The 24,943-nt window shown below is 38.7% G+C and overlaps 1 protein-coding gene and 1 long non-coding RNA gene across 2 annotated transcripts; one reads left to right on the plus strand and one right to left on the minus strand.

Moving 5' to 3' along the window:
• Positions 1-1,304: 1,304 nt before the first annotated feature.
• LOC131221915 (uncharacterized) lies at positions 1,305-13,169 on the plus strand. The gene is made up of 2 exons (XM_058217225.1): positions 1,305-1,724; positions 12,635-13,169. Exons 1-2 carry the CDS (start codon positions 1,520-1,522, stop codon positions 13,027-13,029), a joined length of 600 nt encoding a protein of 199 aa, XP_058073208.1. The 5' UTR covers positions 1,305-1,519; the 3' UTR covers positions 13,030-13,169.
• A 5,488-nt stretch (positions 13,170-18,657) lies between these two features.
• On the minus strand, positions 18,658-19,138 carry LOC131220688 (uncharacterized). Its single transcript, XR_009158777.1, has 2 exons — positions 18,923-19,138; positions 18,658-18,826 (listed from the first exon to the last, which is right to left on the minus strand). It is a non-coding gene; the product is annotated as an uncharacterized LOC131220688 (long non-coding RNA).
• Positions 19,139-24,943: the final 5,805 nt, after the last annotated feature.

Below are 24,943 nucleotides of genomic sequence, written 5' to 3' on the forward strand. Positions count from 1 at the left end.
AAATAAACAGTACAATAGACCTTATGAGGATTTTAATAGTGGATATCCAATCACTATTGTTTTCCTGTGGTGTGGTTCACTTGAGATTTATATCCTTCTCATTTTTTGTTTAAAGCAAATGATACGTAAAAATGGATGAAACACATTCTAAGCACCGACCACCAACCACAGGGTTTGAGGATTTTAATAGTGGATATCCAAACACTCTTGTTTTCTAGTGGTGTGGTTCACCTGAGATTTATATCCTTCTCATTTTTTATTTAAAGCAAATGATATGTAAAAATGGATGAAACACATACATCATGGTGAGCACCGACCACCAGCCACGGGCTACTGGCACGGTGAGTAGCCAATCCGTTTGCCATAAAGGTGGGCAAACAGCCAAGAGTGCACCATGTGGGGATACTTAATCCGCTCCTTCTTCCTACTTTCCAGTGTCACCTTATCCGTTCCTTCTTTGCATTTTTTCTAATGGTACGGATTTGTATATTTTGACATTAGAAATACATCAAGGTGGGCGCACAGTCAAGACCGCACCTTGGGGCCTACCTAATCCGTTCCTTCTTCCTACTTTCTAATGGTACAGACCAGTGCTTTTCTCATTACTTCGTCGGTTCGTCGCCAAGACTTCTTGCTCTCAACTCTCAAGGGCAGCCGTAGATATCTACTCTCAGGACCTCGTGTTGAGACTCCTCCGAGTCTACCACTGAGGTGAGGACTCGAACCTGATAGGACGCGGAGCAGCGAGACTCGCCACTGAAGTGATGTTACCAAGTTCTGTGGGCCCCACCATAATGTATGTATTGTATCCACACCGTTCATCCATTTGGAGATATCATTTTATAATATGATCCAAAGAATGAGGCAGATCCAAATCTGGAGTGGACCCCACCATATAAAACAGTGAGAAGAGTGATGTGCACTGTTGAAATCCTCCCACGGTCCACCATAATGCTTATTTGAGATCCAACCTGTTCATGTGTTAACGCAGACATTAAATAAGGGAAAACACAAATATCAACTTGATCAAAAAATTTTGTATCCTTTAGAGGTTTTTAACAGTGGCCGTTACTCTTCCCCACTGTTTTCTGTGGTGGGGTCCACTCGAGCTTTGGATCTGACTCATTCTTTGGATCTTGCTTAATATTATCTCTCTCCAAATGGATGAACGGTGTGGATATAAAACATACATCATGGTGGGGGCCACGGAATTTGGTGACGTCACTTTAGTAGCGAGTCTCGCTAACCTGTCAGTAGCTAATCCGCGTCCACCCCGATGGATGCAGTAAGTCGAGTCCCGCTACTCAACCTGTCATTACTCCGCATTCCGTTCAACCGTACCAAATCCTCGTACACGTGCGCCAGGTGCAGTGTTAGCAGCGAAGCGAGGGGTGGAAAGTGCACTCGCGCCCACTGAACTTTACCATGCCTGCCGCACGATTCCCAGAAAGAGAGGAGAGCCAGTGAAGAGAGAGAGAGAGAGGAAGAGAGAGAGAGAGAGAGAGAGAGAGAGAGAGAGATGGCCCCCGACGTGAACGGCGCCGCTACAAACTCCAACCGGAGTTTGTACGATCGGGGATCTGAGGCATTTTGGACGATCGCGGAGAAGCTGAAGGAGCACCTGCTCGATCCTGGAGGCATGCAGAGGCTGGATTGTATTTTAGCTTTCATCCTGAGAATCGACCCCTATTTCGCCAGCGGGAACATGCTCAGAAGCGGCGCAGGTACGTTTCCCTGGTTGACCAAAATTACCCTAGCGCATTTTGTGTGATTTAAAAAAATAAAGAAAAAGAAAAAAACACTAAGATGCAAAATCGAACTGACGAGATTTTTTTTTATTTTTTAAAAAAACTATCTAATTAATATAGAATTTACGTTTCAGTAATTTTTAAAAAAGCTATATCAGGAATAATCGATATAATTATCACTCCAGTCAGTTCTTTAACTGCTTGGATAATTATCACTCCAGTCAGTTCATTTGCATTTTTTAACTGCCCGGGTGGGCATGTGAGCAAATGTGTAAGCTGCTTGATTGGGCCTGACCATAATTTCATATAAGATCCATCCTGACCATCGGGTGCATTACCTAATGTTTAAACAAGTGCCCAAAATTCATCCCCATCCGTGATTCAGATATACCACATTATAGTAAACAGTGTACAGGACACTCAGCCTCATTCTTTTTTAGATCTAGGCCAAAACTGGAATTATAGGTGAACCATGGTGGGACTCATTAAAATTCTAGTCGTAGAGCATGGGTTGATTATTCTGAGAGACCCTTCTTGATTTTTACAATTATAGGCCACCTTATTATTATTATTATTATTATTATTATTCTAGTCCTTGCAAGGCTTACTGGGATGCATTTGGTTAGATTCATTTTGGCCATTAGATATTTAATCTCATATTAGCCTAATAACAATAATAATAAGGTGGCCTATAATTCTGATGAGTCACACAAAAAACCAGTTAAGAGAAAGACATCCACTCTTGATTTTTATATGGGTCAACAATAATCATATAAAATCCACTCTGACCATTAGATTCCAGACAAAAATATAAGCATATGGCCTAAAATTTATACCCATCCATAATTCATGTACTATACTAATCGAAATAGTTTGGAGGGAAAGCATTACCATGCACATTGTTTCTAACCATGTGGTTCACTTGAATCATAGACGAAGTTGATTTTTGGTCCATTGGCCTAATATGGGGTGATAAACCTAGTGGTTGAGGTAGATTTTACATAAACAACATGGTGGAGCCCACTCGACACACCAATCCATTTGCCATGGAAAAGGAATTGACATATTAATTAACTTTTTTTTTTTTTTTTTTGTAATATAGAGTTAAAAACAGACTTTTGCTAACTACGGTTCTCAAATAATTTAATGCGGCTGGTAAGATACGTTTCGATTTCAAGAGTTTCTGGTTACGTGCACTGGTTTGGGTTTTTGGGTTAAGAGGAGTTGGAGTTATCTGAATCATTTGCTGAGAGGATTCATTAGATCTTCGATGAAATATCAGCGATCCAAACCGTTCATCCGAAAGGACCCACCATTGACAATGAATGCCTTGGAAATCTTCCACACTAGAAGATTGTGAACTTTCAATTATTGGCATACAGGTAGATGGTTAAGGAGAAAACGAATCAATGGTCGACATCTTTACTGTCTAGGTAGGGTGAAAGGAGAGCAGATTCCTTTCACCAGATTGTGTGTAGAGTAAACTTTGTAGGCCCACTGTGATGTATGTGTGTATACTGTCCACTTTCCAATTCATTTTTGGGGACGAGTCCAAAATTGCAGCATATCAAAAGCTCAAGTAGGCCAAACCATAGGAAATAATGTGAATTAAATATAGGCGGTTGCAAAATATATGGGGGCAAAAGTTTTGGATCAAGCTAATATTTGTGTATTCCCTTTATGCATATGTCTATGTGACCTTTTAAGTTGGATGACAAATAAACATTATTGTGGGCCTTAGTAAGGTTTCAAAGGTGGGCATCATTATCCTCATTATTTCTAATGGTGTGGTCCACTTGAGCTTTTGATAAGCTTTAATTTTGGTCTCATGCCCTAAAATGAGAAAATAGATGAATGGAGTGGATAAGACACATGCATCAACGTTAGGATAGGACCTCTTTTAAAAACATTATTTTTTATGCGTCTAATGACTTTTCCCTTTTTAATGGGATGAAAATGACTCTAGAGCCTGTCATTGAGCCTTGTGCCTTTAAATGCATTTGTGTGGGGGACAGGGAAATGATTTGGTAAGGCCCATGTCATATATCATGTGGGCCATATAACTTTTATGTGGTTCATGAATAAAGCCATTCAAACCATTCAAAAAGTCCCACAGACTTTCATGTTTAGATAACACAAATTTCAGCCTCATCTAGACCCTCCCTAGCCCGAGAAGCATGCAATAGCAGTTGTTCAATGCACACCATTTCTTGTGGTGTAGGCAATTAGATTTGACCATTTTTTGGGCACATATCTTAACTTTAAAAGCCAAAACAAATGGATAGGTTGGATCAAATGCATACCTCAACAATGGGCCCCAAAGTCGAACGATAAAAGAGGTATATAGGCCCCACAGACAACGTTCGACATCACGAACCCCATTTTCAACTTTTGGGAGGGAAATAAAAAAATCTTTCATCTCCAAAGCTTTCCAACTGCTCACTCTGGTAAAACTATCACTTTAGAAAAATGGGCTCTAATCTTGTTTGAGAAGAAAATAGGATGAGAAAAATATAGTAAAAAATTCACTTTTAGAACATGGGCTCTTCTTCTTTCTTTAAAACATGTTCATGCGTCTTACTTTGAATGTACTTTTAAAATGTTAAATGTTATCCAGATGAGGTGAGTTAAATTCATTGAAAAGTTTGTCGAATATTTATCTTTCTACTGAGCATAATATCACCCCCATCCGACCTATAATGAGGGAGTTATGACCCCTTTTGTGAGATCACATAATGTTGAAAACTAGACAAAAAACAACTGAATTTCATCATGGACTTTGACCTACATTAGAACAATCAAATAATGTCTAAATGAGATGATTCTAAAGCCATTTTAAAGTTCAACAAATTCTTTCGAACGAGCAAAAGATCACCCTGATACATCCTATGACGAGGGAGCTATAATCATTTTTGTGGGATTGTGTAATGTTGGAAATAAGAGCGAACATAACCAAACACAATTATAGATTTTGGGCCTAATTTTGAATAGTCAAATGGTGTTAAAATGAGATGACTTCAAAGCCAATTGAAAGTTTATCAATTATCTTTTCAATGAGCATAAGATCACTCCAATCCAACCTGAGAAGAGAGAGTTATAACTGTTTTCGTGGGAACGCATGATGATGGAAATGAGAAAGACCGCGACTGACCGCTATCATAGATATTGGGCCCACTTTTGAACAGTCATATAATGTTCAAATGAGATGATTCCAGTCTCATTTAAAAGTTTGTTGAATTATCTTTCCAATGAGCACGAGACGTCTTAAACTGACTTATAATGAAAGAGTCACGATCATTGTTTTTATGACAATGATAATGCTGGCAACAAGAGCGAACGCAACTGAATGCCATCAAAAAGTTTCGGCAAACTTTTGAATGACCAAATGATATTCAAATGGGATTATTTAAGTTTCATTTGAAAGTTCATTGAATTATCTTTCTAACGAGCATATGATCATTCTGATTTGACTTATAATGAGGGAGTTATGACCGTTTTTATGAGACCATATAAGGTTGAAAATGAAAGCGAATGCAACCAATCACTATCATAGAATTCAGGCCCAGTTTTGTATAATCAAATGGTGTTTAAATAAGATAATTTTAAAGTCATTTGAAAGTTTTTTTTAAGTAATATTTTTTTTAGAAAAGTTCATCGAATTATCTTTTCAACAAGCATAAGATCACCCCAATTCAACCTATAACAAGGGACTTATGACCATTTTTCTATGATCGCATGATGGTAGAAATGAGAGTGAATGCAACCCAATGCCATCGTGGACTTTGAGCCCACTTTTGAATGGTCAATTGGTGTCCAAATGAGATTATTCCAAATTCATTTGAAACTTTTTTGAATTATCTTTTCAACGAGCATAAGATCATCATGATCCGACATGTACTGAGGAAGTTATCAACATCACATGATCCCACAAAATGGTCATAACTCCCTCATTAGATGTCGGATCGGGGTAGTCTTATGCTTGTTAGAAAGATAAATCGATGATCTTTTAAACGACTTTGGAATTATCTCATATATACATCAATTTACCATTTAAAAGTGGGCCTAAAGTCTATGACGGTGTTTGGTTGCTTTTTCTCTCGTTTCTAGTATCATGTGATCCTACGAAAATGCCTTAACTCCTTCATTACTAGTCGGATGAGGATGATCTTGTACTCGTTGGAAAGATAATTTAATAAATTTTCAAATATCTTTAGAATCATTTCATTTAGACACTATTTGATTGTTCGAAGATGAGCTTAATGTTCATGATGACATTTAGTCATATTTTCTCTCATTTTAAGCATTACGCGATCCCACAAAAAGAGTCATAAATCTATCATTATAGGTCGAATTGGGTTGATCTTGTACTCATTAAAAAACAATTCAATGAATTTTCAAATAATTTTAGAATCATCTCATTTAGACACTATTTAAATGTTCAAAAGTAGACCCAAATTTTATGATGATGTTTGGTTGTGTTCGCTCTTGTTACAAACATCACGCAATCCCATGAAAATTGTTATAACCACCCCTCCTCCCCCCAATTACAAGTTGGATCAGGTTAACCTTATGCTCGTTGAAAAGATAATTTGATGAAATATCAAATAACTTTATAATCATCTCATTTGGAGACTATTTGACAATTCAAATATAGGTTAAAAGTCTATGATGGCGTTTGGTTGTGTTTGTTTTCACTTCTAACATCACTCGATCCCATGAAAACGATCATAACTCCCTTGTTATTGGTCTGATTGAGGTGATCTTATGCTTGTTCTAAATATAATTCAACGAACTTTCAAATGAATTTAGAATCATCTCATTTAGATATTATTTGACTATTTAAAAGTTAGTCTAGAGCTCATGATGATGTTTGGTTATGTTCCCCCACATAATAATATATTAATAGCTCGAATGTTCATGATCATTTGCTCATATAGACAATGAACGCCTTCTAAAATCGTGATTTTCTATATGTAGAAATAATGATTAGTACCCATTTACATGCTTGATAACACATTTAACTTACACACATGTAGTTGCCCATTATATAGAAGTGCTAATCAAATATACGCTTCAAAAATATTTATAAAAAAATATAGCATTAGCTTTACTGGTGGATGGAGACCTTGCACCTTTGCTTATTATGATTGTTTGCTTGCACCTAGAGCATTTAATAGTGGATTTTATCTTCTCCTTGTACAAAAATTCTAACATTCTTTCGATCTTTCGACGACATTTCTTTCTTAAGGTAGTTTAATCTTTTCGCACAACGCTCTTATTTCATCTGATATCTCCCATTGGCTTATGTTGACTATCGGATAAACTAATTTTCAATAGATGTTTCGGTAATTTTCTACCATATAATAAAAAGAATATAAGGAGTAAAGTACAACATTGTACTTACTTCAAGCTATAACCATATGTACACAAAGTAGCAACATCTTCTTAACTCACCACATGCACACATCATTTGTCTAAGTATAATCGTATCGCTCGGCCCCTTCACCCCCCCACCCGACCCATCACTTGAAACTCATATCAAGAATTTGCATTATAATTTGTTCTACTCACTTCTAAATAAAGTGATTTTAGTTTATTATTCGCCCATGGAGTCAATTTCTTTTGGAAAGTTGAAACTGCTTTTCTTCTCACTTAAAATATGTGCTAATTTTGTATTTCACCCCATCTAAGAGCCTAGTGACTAGATATTCTCTTGCTTCTTTCAACAATGAGCTGACCCTCTCGGCTATGTTTATAATAATGATATTGTACCTTCTAGTCAAAAGTTATGTGCAGATGGGTTAGCCAATTCCAAAGATCACATGTGCTCCTCAATTCTATATCACCTACATGTCTTAATAGCTGGACAATAATACTTCTCCAATGTCTTGTCCTTGAACATCTTAATCATATTTGTATAAATATGGTACGTGTAGTAGTCATGGGTTACATATATAAAGATCATTTTTACTTCATTCATCAGTTCTTCATGACGATCTGATATAATAACAAGTCATGACATCAATCTTAATGCACGTTGTAAATTACAGAGGAACCAATTTCAACTGCTATTATTCTCCAATTCCCCAATCCTATATGTTACTGGAAAAATATGATTATCTCCATCCAATGTCATAGCCACAAAGAGAAGTCCCTTATACCTGCCCTTTAAATGTGTCATGTTGACCGTTAAATGCTCTTGCAATATAGATTTAAAGCTTCTAATGCATTGTCCGAGAGCAACGAAATATCTCTCAAAGTGCAGGGTTTATTCATTTACAATCACTTCCATCACTGTCTCTGATTTTGTCTTCTTCAACTCATGAAAATAGGATGGGAGCTCAGCATATGAGTTTGTGTATCATCTCATCATTACCTATTTTATTATAATCTCCTTACCCATTCATGCTTCCTTATAACTGACATCAGCACTAAATTTTGTAAATATTTCATACACAATATCTCTTGTCTACATTGTAGTAATGACTTGAAATGAGTAACAATATGCTCATTGCTTACCTAGCGATGAGCTCTCCCCCTCCCCTTAAAAGTTGATTAATAGAGCTCTCCCCTCAGAAAATAATTTGCACATGTGTTCGAACCTATATGTCTTTATTTTTAAAACCTTAGCGTCATCAACTCTCGATTCGTGGATCCTCTAGGTACAATTTTCAATGAGACACTAAACCATGTATCGATGCGTATTCGAATACGAGACCTTGTACTTAGGGGTGTACATGAACCGAGCTAGCTTGGTTAGCTCGCTCGACTCGAAAAAGCTTGATTCGACTCGGTTCGAAGCTGAGTTCGAGCCGAGTCAAGCTGATTTTTTGAGCTCAAAAATGAGTTCAAGTAGGCCCCAGCTCGAATCGACTCGGATCGAATCCAGCTCGAATCAAACTCGAATCGAACTAGTTTGGTGACTCGGTTACTTTGCCATTGCTGTTGCTCACCAACTATTTGATAAAATGACTTAACCAAATGTGGCTGGTGGCAAGGAAGGTTTGGCCGGTGGCAAGCAAGGTATGTACATTAAACAAATACCTTTCTCTCTCTCTCTCTCTCTCTCTCTCTCTCTCTCTTTTGGTTTTTATGTTACTTAGAAGGTGTTTGATAAAACACCTATAAAACCATTGCCTCTGTTTTACAAACAATGGGATTGTGAAGTTGCAGTTGAGGTGTTTATGGAAATGCCTCAATGACGAACTCGGCTCGATCTTGGCTCGAACTCGGCCCGAGCTGGCCCGAGTTGTTGACCTAACTGAGCCAAGCTGGCCAGTCAGGCTCGAGGACTGAGCTTAGCCGAGTTCGAGCTAAGGATAGCTAGTGTTCGAGCTGAGTCGAGCTGAAGCCAGCTCAACTCGTTCGACTCGATGTACACCCCTACTTGTACTAGAAGTGGTTTTGTATCGCATACTTGTTAAGAATATTCTGTAGTAAACTCTTGTCCATGTACATTTAACCGATTAATATTTTATTGGGGTCATCTACCACATCCGAAAATCTTGAGAGATCCACATTAATGTATACATCGTTATCTAAAACGGTAAATTCATCATTGGTCTGTAAACCAAAAGATGGGGCAACCATGATATCTAGTGGAGTATGTCTCAGTAGAGAGGTTGATGGTGTAATGAAGTCGACCACTGAATCATGTCCCCATTAGGAGAATGATGGCGTAACAAAGTCGAACAATGGATCATGTTTTGGTCAAGAGAAAGATGGCGTAATGAAGTCGGTTGTTGAATTATGTCTGGATGGAGAAGATGATGGCGTAATGAAGTCGATCAATGGATCATGTCTTGGTTAGGAGGATAATGGAGCAATGAAGTTGACCGATGGATCATGTCTCAATCAAGAGGATAATACTATGATGAAGTCAACCGATAAATCATTTCTCGGTCAGGAGGATGATGACAAAATGAAGTCGAAAGATAGATTATGTCTCGATTGAGAGGATGATAATGCAATGAAGTCGATCAACGGATCATGTCTTGATTGAGAGTATGATGACTCAATGAAGTTGGCCTATGGATCTTGTCTCAATGGGGAGGTTGGGATATTGTCCTGTATGTTAGGATCTGGCCAATCTTAACTATCCAGCAAGTGAAAAGTTAAGGTCTCGTCACTTGAGGTGATGTGGGAGATCCAAAACCATAGTAGTATCCACTATTGGTACCTGATCATTCAACCCAACGAACACAAGTTTAGGAACAAGAATAGCTTTGAGGGTAGTCTGATGAACATGCACAATGTCTTGGGCCACAATGTTACAAGGACTATACAGGTGGCTGCAGGGTATGCTCCTCTCTTGGACAATAGTTACATGCTCCGCTTTCTCTATGAAGGATGGTATAAAGACATTTGAATTATGTTCGCTGAAGTTAAGGAACACAAAGATAACTTCATCATCTGTGATAATGGTTGGAGGGAGTGATCCATAACTGTGACAAGCATAATCGACCTTTATTTTTACATCATTTTCCTCATGTGTTGTCTTCATAATCTTGAGCATTTTAAGTACTAGCTCCTTATATGTATTTGTGTTACTCATAAAGACATAGTTTAAGTCCCCACTACGGTATGAGAATCTCTCATTTTCACATACCCACTCTCCATCATAAAAGCATAGAATAGTCTGAATAGCCATTATATAAAAATATAGAAGTAATTGTACAAAAAATTAAGTTTATTAAAGTAATACAAGAAAAAGAAAAACAGATAAAATCAATGATGGATCATGGTTTGAGCGAGTGACGGACCGTGGTCCTAACAAGAGATCCATCGCGATTTTGAGAATCCTGCGATCTTTGTTGTCACATATAGACGATCACGGTTATAACGTTAGGATGATTGTTGTTGGAACACAAGACCGATCATTGTTTGTACGATTAGACGATTGTTGATTGTATGCATGGGTGGTCGTTGTTTGTACGAGTGGGCGATTGTTTGTACGTGTGGGTGATTTCTGTTGGACTGTAATGTTACGATGCAATGATTTTTTCCTCTTTTTTTTTTTTCATTACCTTCTACTAAAACAACCTATAACTATGTACTTCTTACCTGTCATGCAAATAGAGTAGCCATGTTCACCAATGATTAGCTGGACCGAGTACAATGTACCTACATACGTTCTTTTTCTGGAATATGATGCCAAAAATGAGAATATAATAGTTTGAGTGCATGGGAGAGTAGTGGTCGGACTCAGTATACAGGTGAAGGTTATTGAAACTATGGCCAAGGCTCACCAATAAATCTTGGATGAAGATCTTCCCGTTTCCCTCCCAAAAGTTGAAAATGGCGTGAAGTGAAATTGGTTGTTGTCCATGGGGCCAACTAACCTTCCACATTGTTTGACTGTGGGGCCCTTCATGAATACACACACACACACACATCCACACCGTCCATCCATTTAGGCTTTTGAAATTAGGGCATGGGCCAAAAAAAAAGGTTAAATCCAACTTACAGGAGGCTCAAATCATAAGAAACAGTGTGCATTGAATGACTGTCATCAAGGACGTCTTCTTCGCTAGGGAGAATCTGGAGTAGCTAGGGTAAAATTTGTGTATTCTCACCATCAAGGTTCGTGAGACCTCTTGAACAGTTTAGATGGCTCCATACATGGATCAAACAAAGGTTTCAATCTCCCAAGTGATGTCTGGCATATATGGGCCTAACAAATAATCTCTCACATGCGCAAACACATTAAAGGGCACCAGGCTCAATGCCAACTTCTCAGGGGCATTTTCATCCCAAGAAAATATACAAAGTCCTTTTAAGTTTTAAAAAAATAATTATTTTAAAAGGAATGCTCTTTTGGATTCTAGCTGATCTCAAGTTTACTGGTAACAAGTCGTCAGTGGACTTGGATTCCCTGGTGACCCACTGCTCCTAAAAAGCTCTATTGGACCCACCATGACGTGTGTGTTTTACCCACACCATCCATCCATTTTTTCCATGTCATTTTCGGCCATGATCCCAAAAATGAGGTAGATCACAAGATTAAGTGGACCACACCAAAGGAAATAGTGGAGATTGAATGCCTACAATTGAAAACTTCTTGTGAGCCACATAAGTTTTAGATCAAGCTGATTTTTCTGTTTTCCCTTCATCCAGGTTTATGTGAGGTTATGAGCAGGTTGGATAGCAAATAAACATATCAGTGGACCCCAGTAAGGTTTCAACTGTGAGTGTTCAATTCCTACTGCTTCCTGTGGTGTGGTCCACTTGAGCTTTGGACATGCCTAGTTTTTTTTTGCATCATGTCTTAATATGAGCTCGCAAAATAAATAAAGAGCATCGATAAAAGACATACATCATGGTCGGCCCGGGGCACTGACGGTTCACAACCGAATCTGAGTCCTTACTCAGTACGCTTACGCCATCGGGCAAAAGATGTGTCCACCAAGCATGGTAGGCATAAATTGTAATGAGAAGATCTCAGGTCCAATTGGTTTCACCATAATTTACGGTCCACTTAGTGAATAACTTCTAACCTATCATTTGGGTGTGACATCCGGCCCTTCCAGTAGTTTGGTCTCGCATGAAAATTGCCTTGTGAGAAGAAAGAATCAAGCCTTATACACTTATCAGGTGGGCCACGCGATAGAAAACAATTCCTAGCCATTGAAAAATAACAAAAGACAAGTGTGGTCCACGTCATGATTGGATATGGCTGATTTTTTTATTTTATTTATTTATTTTTGCAAAAGGTGGTCTTCATGATGGGTTTAACCTATTGGATGGGCGGGATGTTGCAGGCACATGAAAGGTTGGAAGATATTCAATGGGTGGACAGTTGCTCATGGTCCAACCAGTTATACATGAGACCTTCTAAATTTTAATTTGGGTCCATCTCTCTTTTTTTCTGACTGGAGTCTACACAGGTTTGTTACGTTTCATCAACCAACTCACGTGGCTACTCCCGTCCAGTCATGGCAGCGGGAGATCCGAATGTTACAAGGAAACGATGGAAGAGATGCAAGAGAAGATGGAGAAAATGCAGGAAGTAATTAATAACAACACGGATGAGGCGCAAGAGAAGACGGAGAAAATGCAGGAAGTAATTAATAACAACATGGATGAGATGCAAAAGAAGATGGAGAAAATGCAGAAAGTAATTAATAAAAAGATGAAAGAGATGCAAAAGAAGATGGATAAAATGGAGGAAGAAATAAGTTACATCAATTACCATAACAAGATACTACTCGAGCGGACTAAGCGATGTGAGTGTCCTGGGGGGGAAATTTCACTTAGAATCGGTACGATGTGGGTCCTTTGATCTGGGTGGTGATTTCTTGGATGTCTGATACTTACCAAGGGCATGCATGGAGTTACTTTTAGAAACTGTAGAATTGATTATCAAAACATAAATGAGTTTGGTTTCCAATCAAAGAATGTTGTCTTAATGAAAGTGTGATTTATTTGTTTTCAGAATATTAGACATTACTAAGTAACTTGTGCTGATTTGTTGCACTAGACTGAGTTACTTGTGCATGTTAAATTAGATCATAGGTTGTCCATTGATTTCAACTTTGTGGCTACCTGATGGACGGATCATCCGGATTTTGGTGCAGGGTGATCTTTATGATGGGACCTAAAGTTTACAGGGTACGGATCTCCCGTACAAGTGGCATGTTGGCTGGAGAATCCGAATCCTCTGTTTGTCAAAAACAGAGATTTTCTGTTTAGCTGCATTGTGATTGTGCTACATCATCACTGACTGCTCTCTAGAGGCAAACAGGGAATCCCTGTTCCGGACAAATAGAGGATCCGAACTCTTGGCTGGAAAGACAGCTGCATTGGAAGTAATCATGCCTCAGCTTCTAAGTGATTAGTTCTACAGAAAAATCAAGCAGGTCAACTCATCCACGGACCATATCGATCTGTTGAATGTGAGCCATTGATTATTTTCATACTTTCCATTTTTTTTCGACAATGCGGACACTTGATGCAGGGCGTGATATTCCTACCCACAACGCTCTCGATGATTACCGGTGTTTCTAGAGCGGTTTGATCGAATACATACATCCTGCCTTGACATTAAGCAATAGAATACATCAAGGAAATTATCCTTCATGTTTAGGCTATCTTTCAATGATCCAAAGCATTTTTACAATGGAGTACTTTATTATGGGTGAAAACGAACTGACCTAAGATAACCAATGCAATAGAGCAGCATTCCTGAGGAGAGCCCGGGTCAATTGTAGCACGACCTCCGTGACAGCTTGGTGTCCTGGGCACTACTGGAAGCATAATTGCCACTGAGGTCTCATTTTTACGACCAACCAGCTATTATATGGATCCGAAGTACTTCCTGATATAGGAGAGAACGAAGTCACCTAAAAAGCATAACTGAAGGAGCTGTGAGGACAAATCGATGACATCCATTAGGCCTACCACGTAAAAATTCCGACCTCCATTGAAGTCATGCTAGACGAGACCGAGCCTCCGTTCACTAATGATATCATGGGAGTCCGGCTCCTGCACAAATTCCGAATGCTGCAAATTGCCCCATACTCTGGATCCGGTAATCCACCTAAGCATTTAGAATCGTTCAGGGCATGGATGGAACTCCACGGCACATTGAGCTCGGTAATGTGTCTAGCCTTCTTCCTAACTCTATCGGAAGTAGCATGGAAATAGTACCGACAATTGAAGCCAAAGTCTATCGGCTCATTCACGCAGCTCAGCAAGACCTTCATTACTCAATTTATTGGAATGAAGGATAGGCGGAAATCAACGACTAATCTCCTCACTATCACCCAAAAGAAAGACGAACTATTAAAAGATTATATCGCGCGGTTCAATTAGAAAGTAATGCAAGTGGAGGGCTATTTAGATCAGATAGCTTTAGCCGCTATGATAACTGATCTCAGGGAAGGGAGATTTCTCTTCTTGATTGGCAAGAACCTCCAACAACGAGGAGCTTTTCAGCTCGAGAAAGGCCACCAGAAGTGCCGGGAATTTGGCCAAGGACAAGAAGCATAAAGAGGAGGTGCAGCCGCAAGTTGTCAACAATAAAAGAAGAAGAGACAACAACTCGAGCAAGGGTCATCGCCCGAACCTAAGGCCCGAAAGTAGATTTTGTTTTTACACTCCCTTAAACACTACCCCTGAGCAGATACTCATGGAACTTCGAAATAAAAGGATCTTGAGATGGCCGAACAAGATGAAGACTGATGTCGAAAAATGGGATAAGAGGAAGTACCATCACTTCCATCGCGACCACGACCATGCTACTAGTGATTGCTTCGATCTTAAGGAAGAGATTAAAGCCCCCATCTGCAATTAGCACTAGTGGGAGTATGTCTTTAAGAGGAGGGAGGATCGGCCAGATCAAAGGACCGAACAACAAAGTCACAAGAACGATAATGAAGTCACAGGTGAAATTCGCACTATATTTGGCGGGCCCGCTGGAGGAGGAGACTCTAACAGAGCCGCAAAGCTTATGCCATGAGCATTCCCCTAGAAGTTCGAAACACCAGATCAACCTCACTAGCAGATCCTAAAAAGAGAAGAAAATGACCCTTGATGACCTGACGTTCACCAAAGAGGAGGCTCGCTGGGGTCTACCACCCACATGATGATGTCCTAATGGTAACCATGACGGTGTCTAACTATAAAGTGCACCGTATTTAGGTGGACATAGGCAACTCAGCTGACATCCTCTTTGTCATCGCCTTTGACAAGATGGGGATCGGGAGGTCCCGCCTCTAACCCATTCGGACTCCTTTGCTCGGATTCGCTAGAGAGAGTCACCTCCAAAGGGAGTATACTACTTCCATTTACGGAAAGAGAGGGACAAAATCAAACCACCACGATGGTTGGCTTCCTGATGGTAGACTGCCCCTCTATCTATAATGTCATTCTCGGCCGACCATCTCTCAATGGCATACGAGTAGCAATATCGACTTACCACCTTGAGATGAAGTTCCCCACCGAGCACGGCGTTGGGCAAGTCAGGGGTGATTAGCACGAGGCCCGTCAGTGCTATTCCACCCCATTGAGAGCAGGTGCATGACAGCTTACAATGGTCATCGCAGATTTCGATCCCCAGGAAGAGTCACTTGAGAGAGGATCCCCAGTGGAAGAACTGGTGGTCGTTCCTCTTTGTGATACTGACCCATCCTGAATAGTGCATGTCGGTTCACTACTGACCCCGAGTCCATGGGATGAAATCGTCAACCTTTTAAAGCAACATACCGATGTCTTTGCATGGTCCCACAAAGTTATGCCTAGCATCAAGCCAGAAGTTATGGTCCACATGCTAAACGTGGACCCTTGGTACTGACCAGTAAGAAAAAAGCGGCGGACGTTTGACCTAGAACGGTATGCCATCATCGGTAAAGAGGTTGGGAAACTCCTTGAGGCTAGGTTTATCGAAGAAATCTATTACCCTGAATGGATCGCCAACGTCGTGCTAGTGAAGAAATCCAACGAAAAATGGCGGATGTGTTGATTACACGGATCTGAACAGGGCATGCCCCAAGGATAGCTTTCCTCTCCCGAAGATTGACCAGCTGGTCGATAATATGACAGGACACCAGCTACTTAGCTTCATGGACGCCTACTTGGCATACAACCAGATCGTTATGCATTTAAGTGACAAGCAGAAGACAACATTCATCACCGACAAGGGTCTCTACTGCAATAAAGTCATGCCCTTTAGGCTGAAGAATGTCAAGGTCACATATTAGCGGCTTGTGAACAAAATGTTTGCCCGACAGATCGGGCACTCCATGGAGGTTTATGTTAACGATATGCTCGTCAAAAGCATAAAATTCGTCGACCACGCAGCCAATCTCAAAGAGATGTTCTCCATACTAAGAAAGTATTAGATGGAATTAAACCCGAGTAAGTGTGCCTTCGACATTAGCTCGGGAACAGTCCTCTGCTTTTTGGTCAATCGAAGAGGAATCGACGTAAATATCGACAAGATACAAGATCTGTTTGGTATGAGTTCGCCCAGAACTACCAAGGAGATTCAGTGCCTCACTAGTAAAGTCGTCGCTCTCAACGGGTTCATCTCTTGAGCAACTGACAATTGCCTTTCGTTCTTTCAACAACCGACGTGGATAGATGAATGTGAGCAAGCATTCCAGCGGCTTAAACAGTACCTCAGCTCGCCCCCTCTACTTTCAAAGCCCGAGCAAGGGGAGCCACTGCTTCTTTACTTGTCCACTTCACTCGTCATAGTGGACTCAACCCTAATATGGGAAGTCGAAAGTAAGTAGTTTCTCATCTACTACATCAGCAAGACATTAGTTCTAGTCGAGACTAGATATCTAGACATCGAGAAGCTCATGCTCGCCTTAATAATATCTGCACACCACCTTTGTCTTTACTTTCAGGCTCAGGCTCATACCATTATGGTCCCGACTAATCAACCCCTTCGCCAGGTACTCCAAAAGCCTGAAGCCTTTGAAAGGCTAACGAAATGGATGATCGAGCTCGGTGAGTTTGATATAAAGTATCGGCCCAAGACCTCTGTAAAAGGCCAAGCAGTGGCCGACTTTATCGCTAAGTTCATAACACCAAACTCCTGAAACAATTCGAAGAGTGCTAGGACGAGGCCGAGCCCCACGTATGGATCCTCCACATTGATGGGTCCTTCAACTCTATAGGTAGCGGGGCGGGGATCATTCTTGTTGCACCCGACCAGACCTGTACCCAATATGCCTTAAGATTTGGATTCCCGACATCCAATAACATGGTAGAATATGAGGCCCTCCTTGCTAGACTTAGATTGGCAAAGGTAATAGGAGTCCAGATTCTAGAAGTCTACAACGATTTCTAGCTCATCGTTAACTAAGTAGCCGACAAATATCAAGCTAAGGGAGAGAAGATGATCGCCTATATCTAGAAAGTGAAAGAACTCCTTGTTCAATTCAATAAATGCGAACTCAACTTAATCTTTCAGACTTAAAATTCCAGAGCAGATGCCCTGACGAAGTTAGTGTCGCCCGCCACCGACGACATCGCTAGATCAATTGCGATTGAGTTCTTGCCCAAGCCTAGCATCAATCAACTTGACCAAGAGCAAGTGCTTTCGGTTGTCTCCACTCTGAACTAGATGGACCCGATCATTGGTTACCTTCAAGCAAACAAGCTACCCGAGGATAACCTAGAGTGGAACGTCGCAAACTTTCGATACTGAGTATTGAAAGTCCTTAAGCGTTACTGTGAAAAGTAACATAATATTTACACGTGTGCGACACCAACCTAGCTATCCTACCTTTACATCCATTCCCTAACAAGATTCTAACCGTTGGGAATGATCTCCATCATTAGATTCAACCATCTAACAGTTGATTTCAAGACAAGACCATCCATCACGTGATTTGACGTAAGTACTTTCTTAGGAATGACACGACGAATAACTCCCTATCCGTAATGATTTATATATATATATATATATATATATATATATATATATTCTTTTGTAAGAATTTCTTAGAAATGTGCCTAGAACCATGGGGAGCCATTGGATTTCCCACTACCAAAAAAATGGGTATAGGCTATGGATAAAAGTTGTAGCCATAGACCTATGGCTACGGTTTTAGTCCGTAGCACGACCGTAGTCGTAGGTTCCGTAACAATAGGTCTTGAACCTATGGTTATGGATTTAATTCGTAGCTATTGATCCCAATAGCTACAGATATAATCCGTAGCAATTATATCTGTAGTAAAAACCACAAACAGCTACAGATATTATTTGTAGCTAAAAATCCGTAGCAATATGCCAAATTTAATAATGGCTACAGCTGTTAGATAACCAGCTACGGTCAATAACCGTAGCTATTTCATACATTAAAAAAATATATAATCATTTGTTCATTCAATTACCACCTGCATAATCATTCATTCATTCCATTATAATCAATTACAATCATTCATTTATTCAATTACAATCCTTCATTCAATCAATTACAATTACAATCAATTACAATCCTTCATTCAATCAATTACAATTACAATCAATTACAATCCTTCATTCAATCAATTACAATTACAATTACAATAATGATGAAAATACAAATCTTTGGCTTCATTAGAGAAATTTGCTTGACTTCACCCTGAAATTTCAATGATAAAGAATTGAAAGAAAAGATATATTTTGACACTATGATATTTTTTCACAAGTAAATAGGCTTTTTTTAGCCATCACCCACCTGAAGAATAAAAAATCGATTGTTGTCCAAGTTCACTCCTTTTCCTTTCAATTTCTTAGTGACCTCTGTAAAATTACGTCCACGGTCATTTATGTAGTACTTTGAAGAGTTGTCTCGAAATGCAACTCTAGTAATGACAAATTCACTTCCTGCAACAGCTTCGTATATTCCATCATCCTACAAATAGTCATGGCATTCATAAATTAGAATGACCATTGGGGGAAAGAAAAATAAAGCGAAAGAAGTGCATCATATATAACCATTTTTTTCTTAATGAATTAATAAAAGCTCAAAGAGGAATGAAATTGACACAAAAGGAATGGTCTCACCATATGGTTTGGAGGTTTAGGTTAGGGAGTTGAGATTAGGATTAGGTGTAGGTTTAGGTTTAGGGATTTGAGAATACATTTAGGTTTTCGGTTTAGGTTTAGGTTTTAGGTTATAGGTTTAGGTTATCGGTTATAGCTTTAGGGAATTGAGAATAGGTTAAGGTTTAGATTTAGGAAATCGGGTTCGGGTTCGGGATCGGGTTTAGGTTTGGGTTTTCAAGTTTAGGATTAGGTTTAGGTTAGGGAGTTGAGATTAGGATTAGGTGTAAGGTTAGGTTTAGGGATTTGAGAATACATTTAAGGTTTAGATTTATATTTAGGTTATAGGTTATATGTTAAGGTTTAGGTTTTAGGTTAAGGTTAGGGTTAGGTTATACGTTATAAATTTAGGTTATAGGTTATAGGTTAAGGTTTTAGGCCATAGGTTTTAGTTTAGGTTAAGGTTATAGGTTTAGGTTAAGGTTTAGGTTTAGGTTTAGGTTAAGGTTTAGGTTTAGGTTATAAGCTATAAGTTTAGGGAATTGAGAATAGGTTAAGGTTTAGGTTTAGGAAATCGGGTTCGGGTTCGGGATCGGGTTTAGGTTTGGGTTTTCAAGTTTAGGTTTAGGTTTAGGTTAGTGAGTTAGAGATTAAGATTAGGTATTGGTTTAGGTTTAGGGATTTGAGAATGCATTTAGGTTTTAGGTTTAGGTTTATGTTTTAGGTTATAGGTTAAGGTTTAGGTTTTAGGTTTAGGCTAAGGTTAGGTTATAGGTTATAAGTTTAGGTTATAGGTTATAGGTTAAGGTTTTAGGTCTTAGGTTTAGGTTTAGGTTTAGGTTATATGCTTTAGGGTTATAGGAATTGAGAATAGGTTAAGGTTTAGGTTTAGGAAATCGGGTTCGGGTTTAGGTTTGGGTTTTCAAGTTTAGGTTTAGGTTTAGGTTAGGGAGTTGAGATTAGGATTAGGGATAGGTTTACGTTTAGGGATTTGAGAATACATTTAGGTTTTGAGTTTGGGTTTACGTTTAGGTTATAAGCTATAGGTTTAGGGAATTGAGAATAGGTTAAGGTTTAGGTTTAGGAAATCAGGTTCGGGTTCGGGATCGGGTTTAGGTTTAGGTTTTCAAGTTTAGGTTTAGGTTTAGGTTAGGGAGTTGAGATTAGGATTAGGTGTTGGTTTAGGTTTAGGGATTTGAGAATACATTTAGGCTTTGGGTTTAGGTTTAGGTTTAGGTTTAGGTTATAAGCTATAGGTTTAGGGAATTGAGAATAGGTTAAGGTTTAGGTTTAGGAAATCGGGTTCGGGTTCGGGATCGGGTTTAGGTTCGGGTTTTCAAGTTTAGGTTTAGGTTTAGGTTAGGGAGTTGAGATTAGGATTAGGTGTAGGTTTAGGTTTAGGGATTTGAGAATACATTTTGGGTTTGGGTTTAGGTTTAGGTTTTAGGTTTTAGGTTAAGGTTTAGGTTTTAGGTTTAGGTTAAGGTTAGTTTATAGGTTATAAGTTTAGGTTATAGGTTATAGGTTAAGGTTTTAGGTCATAGGTTTTGGTTTAGGTTAAGGTTATAGGTTTAGGTTTAGGTTAAGGTTAAGGTTTAGGTTATAAGCTATAGGTTTAGGGAATTGAGAATAGGTTAAGGTTTAGGTTTATGAAATCGGGTTCGGGTTCGGGATCGGGTTTAGGTTTGTGTTTTCAAGTTTAGGTGTAGGTTTAGGTTAGGGAGTTGAGATTAGGATTAGGTGTAGGTTTAGGTTTAGGGATTTGAGAATACATTTAGGTTTTAGGTTTAGGTTTAGGTTTTAGGTTTTAGGTTAAGGTTTAGGTTTTAGGTTTAGGCTAAGGTTAGGTTATAGGTTATAAGTTTAGGTTATAGGTTATAGGTTAAGGTTTTAGGTCTTAGGTTTAGGTTTAGGTTTAGGTTAAGGTTTAGGTTTAGGTTATAAGCTTTAGGGTTATAGGAATTGAGAATAGGTTAAGGTTTAGGTTTAGGAAATCGGGTTCGGGTTTAGGTTTGGGTTTTCAAGTTTAGGTTTAGGTTTAGGTTAGGGAGTTGAGATTAGGATTAGGTGTAGGTTTAGGTTTAGGGATTTGAGAATACATTTAGGTTTTGGGTTTAGGTTTAGGTTTAGGTTATAAGTTATAGGTTTAGGGAATTGAGAATAGGTTAAGGTTTAGGTTTAGAAAATCGGGTTCGGGTTTGGGATCGGGTTTAGGTTTAGGTTTTCAAGTTTAGGTTTAGGTTTAAGTTAGGGAGTTAAGATTAGGATTAGGTGTAGGTTTAGATTTATAGATTTGAGAATATATTTAGGCTTTGGGCTTAGGTTTAGGTTTAGGTTATAGGTTTAGGTTTAGGTTTAGGGAATTGAGAATAGGTTAAGGTTTAGGTTTAGGAAATTGGGTTCGGGTTCGGGATCGGGTTTAGGTTTGTGTTTTTAAGTTTAGGTTTAGGTTTAGGTTAGGGAGTTGAGATTAGGATTAGGTGTAGGTTTAAGTTTAGGGATTTGAGAATACATTTTGGGTTTAGGTTTAGGTTTATGTTATAGGTTAAGATTTAGGTTTTAGGTTTAGGTTAAGGTTAGTTTATAGGTTATAAGTTTAGGTTATAGGTTATAGGTTACGGTTTTAGGTCATAGGTTTTGGTTTAGGTTAAGGTTATAGGTTTAGGTTTAGGTTAAGGTTTAGGTTTAGGTTATAAGCTATAGGTTTAGGAAATTGAGAATAGGTTAAGGTTTAGGATTAGGAAATCGGGTTCGAGTTCGGGATCGGGTTTAGGTTTGGGTTTTCAAGTTTAGGTTTAGGTTTAGGTTAGGGAGTTGAGATTAGGATTAGGCGCAGGTTTAGGTTTAGGGATTTGAGAATACATTTAGGTTTTGGGTTTAGGTTTAGGTTTAGGTTTAGGTTTAGGTTAAGGTTTAGGTTTAGGTTTAGGTTATAAGCTATAGGTTTACGGAAATGAGAATAGGTTAAGGTTTAGGTTTAGAAAATCGGGTTCGGGTTCGAGATCGAGTTTAGGTTTGAATTTTCAAGTTCATATTTAGGTTAGGTTAGGGAGTAGAGATTAGGATTAGGTGTAGGTTTAAGTTTAGGGATTTGAGAATACATTTAGGTTTTGGGTTTGGGTTTAGGTTTAGGTTTAGGTTAAGGTTTAGGTTTAGGTTATAAGCTATAGGTTTTGGGAATTGAGAATAGGTTAAGGTTTAGGTTTTGGAAATCAGGTTCAGGTTCGGGATCGGGTTTAGGTTTGGATTTTCAAGTTTAGGTTTAGGTTTAGGTTAGGGAGTTGAGATTAGGGTTAGGTGTAGGTTTAGGTTTAGGGATTTGAGAATATATTTTGGGTTTGGGTTTAGGTTTAGATTTAGGTTTTAGGTTATAGGTTATGGTTAAGGTTTTAGGTTTAGGTTAAGGTTAGGTTATAGGTTATAAGTTTAGGTTATAGGTTATAGGTTAAGGTTTTAAGTCATAGGTTTTGGTTTAGGTTAAGGTTATAGGTTTAGGTTTAGGTTAAGGTTTAGGTTTAGGTTATAAGCTATAGGTTTAGGGAATTGAGAATAGGTTAAAGTTTAGGTTTAGGAAATCGGGTTCGGGTTCGGGATCGGGTTTAGGTTTGGGTTTTCAAGTTTAGGTTTAGGTTTAGGTTAGGGAGTTGAGATTAGGATTAGGTGTAGGTTTAGGTTTAGGGATTTGAGAATACATTTAGGTTTTGGGTTTAGGTTTCAGTTTTAGGTTATAGGTTAAGGTTTAGGTTTTAGGTTTAGGCTAAGGTTAGGTTATATGTTATAAGTTTAGGTTATAGGTTATGGGTTAAGGTTTTAGGTCATAGGTTTATGTTTAGGTTTAGGTTTAGGTTAAGGCTTAGGTTTAGGTTATAAGCTTTAGGGTTATAGGAATTGAGAATAGGTTAAGGTTTAGGTTTAGGAAATCGGGTTCGGGTTCGGGATCGGGTTTAGGTTTGGGTTTTCAAGTTTAGGTTTAGGTTTAGGTTAGGGAGTTGAGATTAAGATTAGGTGTATGTTTAGGTTTAGGGATTTGAGAATACATTTAGGTTTTGGGTTTAGGTTATAGCTTTAGGTTTAGGTTTAGGTTTAGGTTAGGTTATGTGTTAAGGTTTAGGGAATTGCGTTTAGGTTATAGGTTATAGGTTATAGGTTAAGGTTTAGAGAATTGAGTTTAGGTTATAGTTTATAAGTATTGATTATAGGTTAGAGGTTAAGTTTTAGGGTTAGGTTATAGGTTTTGGGATTTGAGAATAGGTTTAGGTTAAGGTTAGAAGTTTAGGTTAAGGTTATAAGTATAGGTTTAAGTTATAGGTTATAGGTTAAGGTTATAAGTTTAGGTTAAGGTTTAGGTTATAAGTATAGGTTTTGGGATTTGAGAATAGGTTTAGGTTAAGGTTAGAAGTTTAGTTTTAGGTTATAAGTATAGGTTTAGTTTATAGGTTAAGGTTAATGTTGTAAGTTATAGGTTTAGTTTATAAGTATAGGTTTAGGTTAGGTTATAGGTTAAGGTTTAGGGAATTGAGTTTAGGTTATAGGTTCGGGTTATAGGTTATAGGTTATATATTTAGGTTAATGTTTAGGTTATAGGTTTTGGAATTTGAGAATAAGTTTAAGTTAAAAGTATAGGTTTAGGTTAGGTTGTAGGTTCAAGTTTAGGGAATTGAGTTTAGGTTATAGGTTTAGGTTATAGGTTATAGGTTATAGGTTCAGGTTAAGGTTTAGGTTGTAGTTATAGGTTTTGAGATTTGAGAATAGGTTTAGGTTATAGGATAAGGGTGTGGTCCCTGCAAATACAGATATAAACACGGCCTTCTCCAATTGGCCAGGACCTTCCAATGCTATCCATAGGAAATGGACAGCTTCATCATGGTCATAACAGTGGTTCCCACCTTGCAGGGACCCCCGCTCATCTAGATAGCTCTGACGTACATCCGGGTCTGCTCCATTAATGGCGACTAAATACATAAACACGGCCTGTCCAAATGGTCAGGCCACTCCAATGCTATCCATAGGAAATGAACAGCTTCATCATGGTCATAACAGCGGTTCCCACCTTCCAAGGACCTCCGCTCAACATCCAGATAGCTCCTACGCACATCCGGGTCTGCTCCATCAATTTTTACGGAATTATGCATGTCCTGCTCATGAGCATGACTAATATTGCCAATGCATGAGATTCATCACAAATACCTTTTTATGATTCAAAGAAGGAAACTTGAGGGTTTTCCTTATCTTTCATTGTATGCTTCCAAGGTTCAGATGGCCCTTGAAACACACATACATCCTGGGAATCACTTCTCAAAACCGTAGACTATTTTGTTTTGAAACTCGATCATCTCACCTGAAAATCTATCACATAATGAATAATTGTAACCACAATGATAACTATTGCGAATGCATTATAATAAACAAATTATTATTATTATAGATAACTATAATTACAACATAGATATCATGCACATGATATCACAGAATGTATTGTTTGATGAACTACATATGTGCATTCTTGACAAGAGACGTATCGGATGCTTAAATCTGAAATATGCAGCTCCAATCCTCCCACATGCAACATCCACCTGAAAGAATGCGCATAACCGTCATTCTTGAGTAATCAATACAGGAATGTATAAGTAAAACCATAAAACCACGATACTCACTGCATTTTCAGGATCTCCTTCATAGTTAACGATCTTATTCTAAAGCCCTTCTCCCTCCT

Source organism: Magnolia sinica, chromosome 12 (genome assembly GCF_029962835.1).
Source record: "Magnolia sinica isolate HGM2019 chromosome 12, MsV1, whole genome shotgun sequence".
Classification (NCBI taxonomy): domain Eukaryota; kingdom Viridiplantae; phylum Streptophyta; class Magnoliopsida; order Magnoliales; family Magnoliaceae; genus Magnolia; species Magnolia sinica.

Excerpts from the sequence above, each read along its gene's own strand:
- LOC131221915 (XM_058217225.1), top strand. The coding sequence starts at position 1,520 with ATGGCCCCCGACGTGAACGGCGCCGCTACAAACTCCAACCGGAGTTTG. Across the intron at positions 1,725-12,634 it reads CATGCTCAGAAGCGGCGCAG|GTTTGTTACGTTTCATCAAC; the intron begins GTACGTTTCCCT and ends GAGTCTACACAG.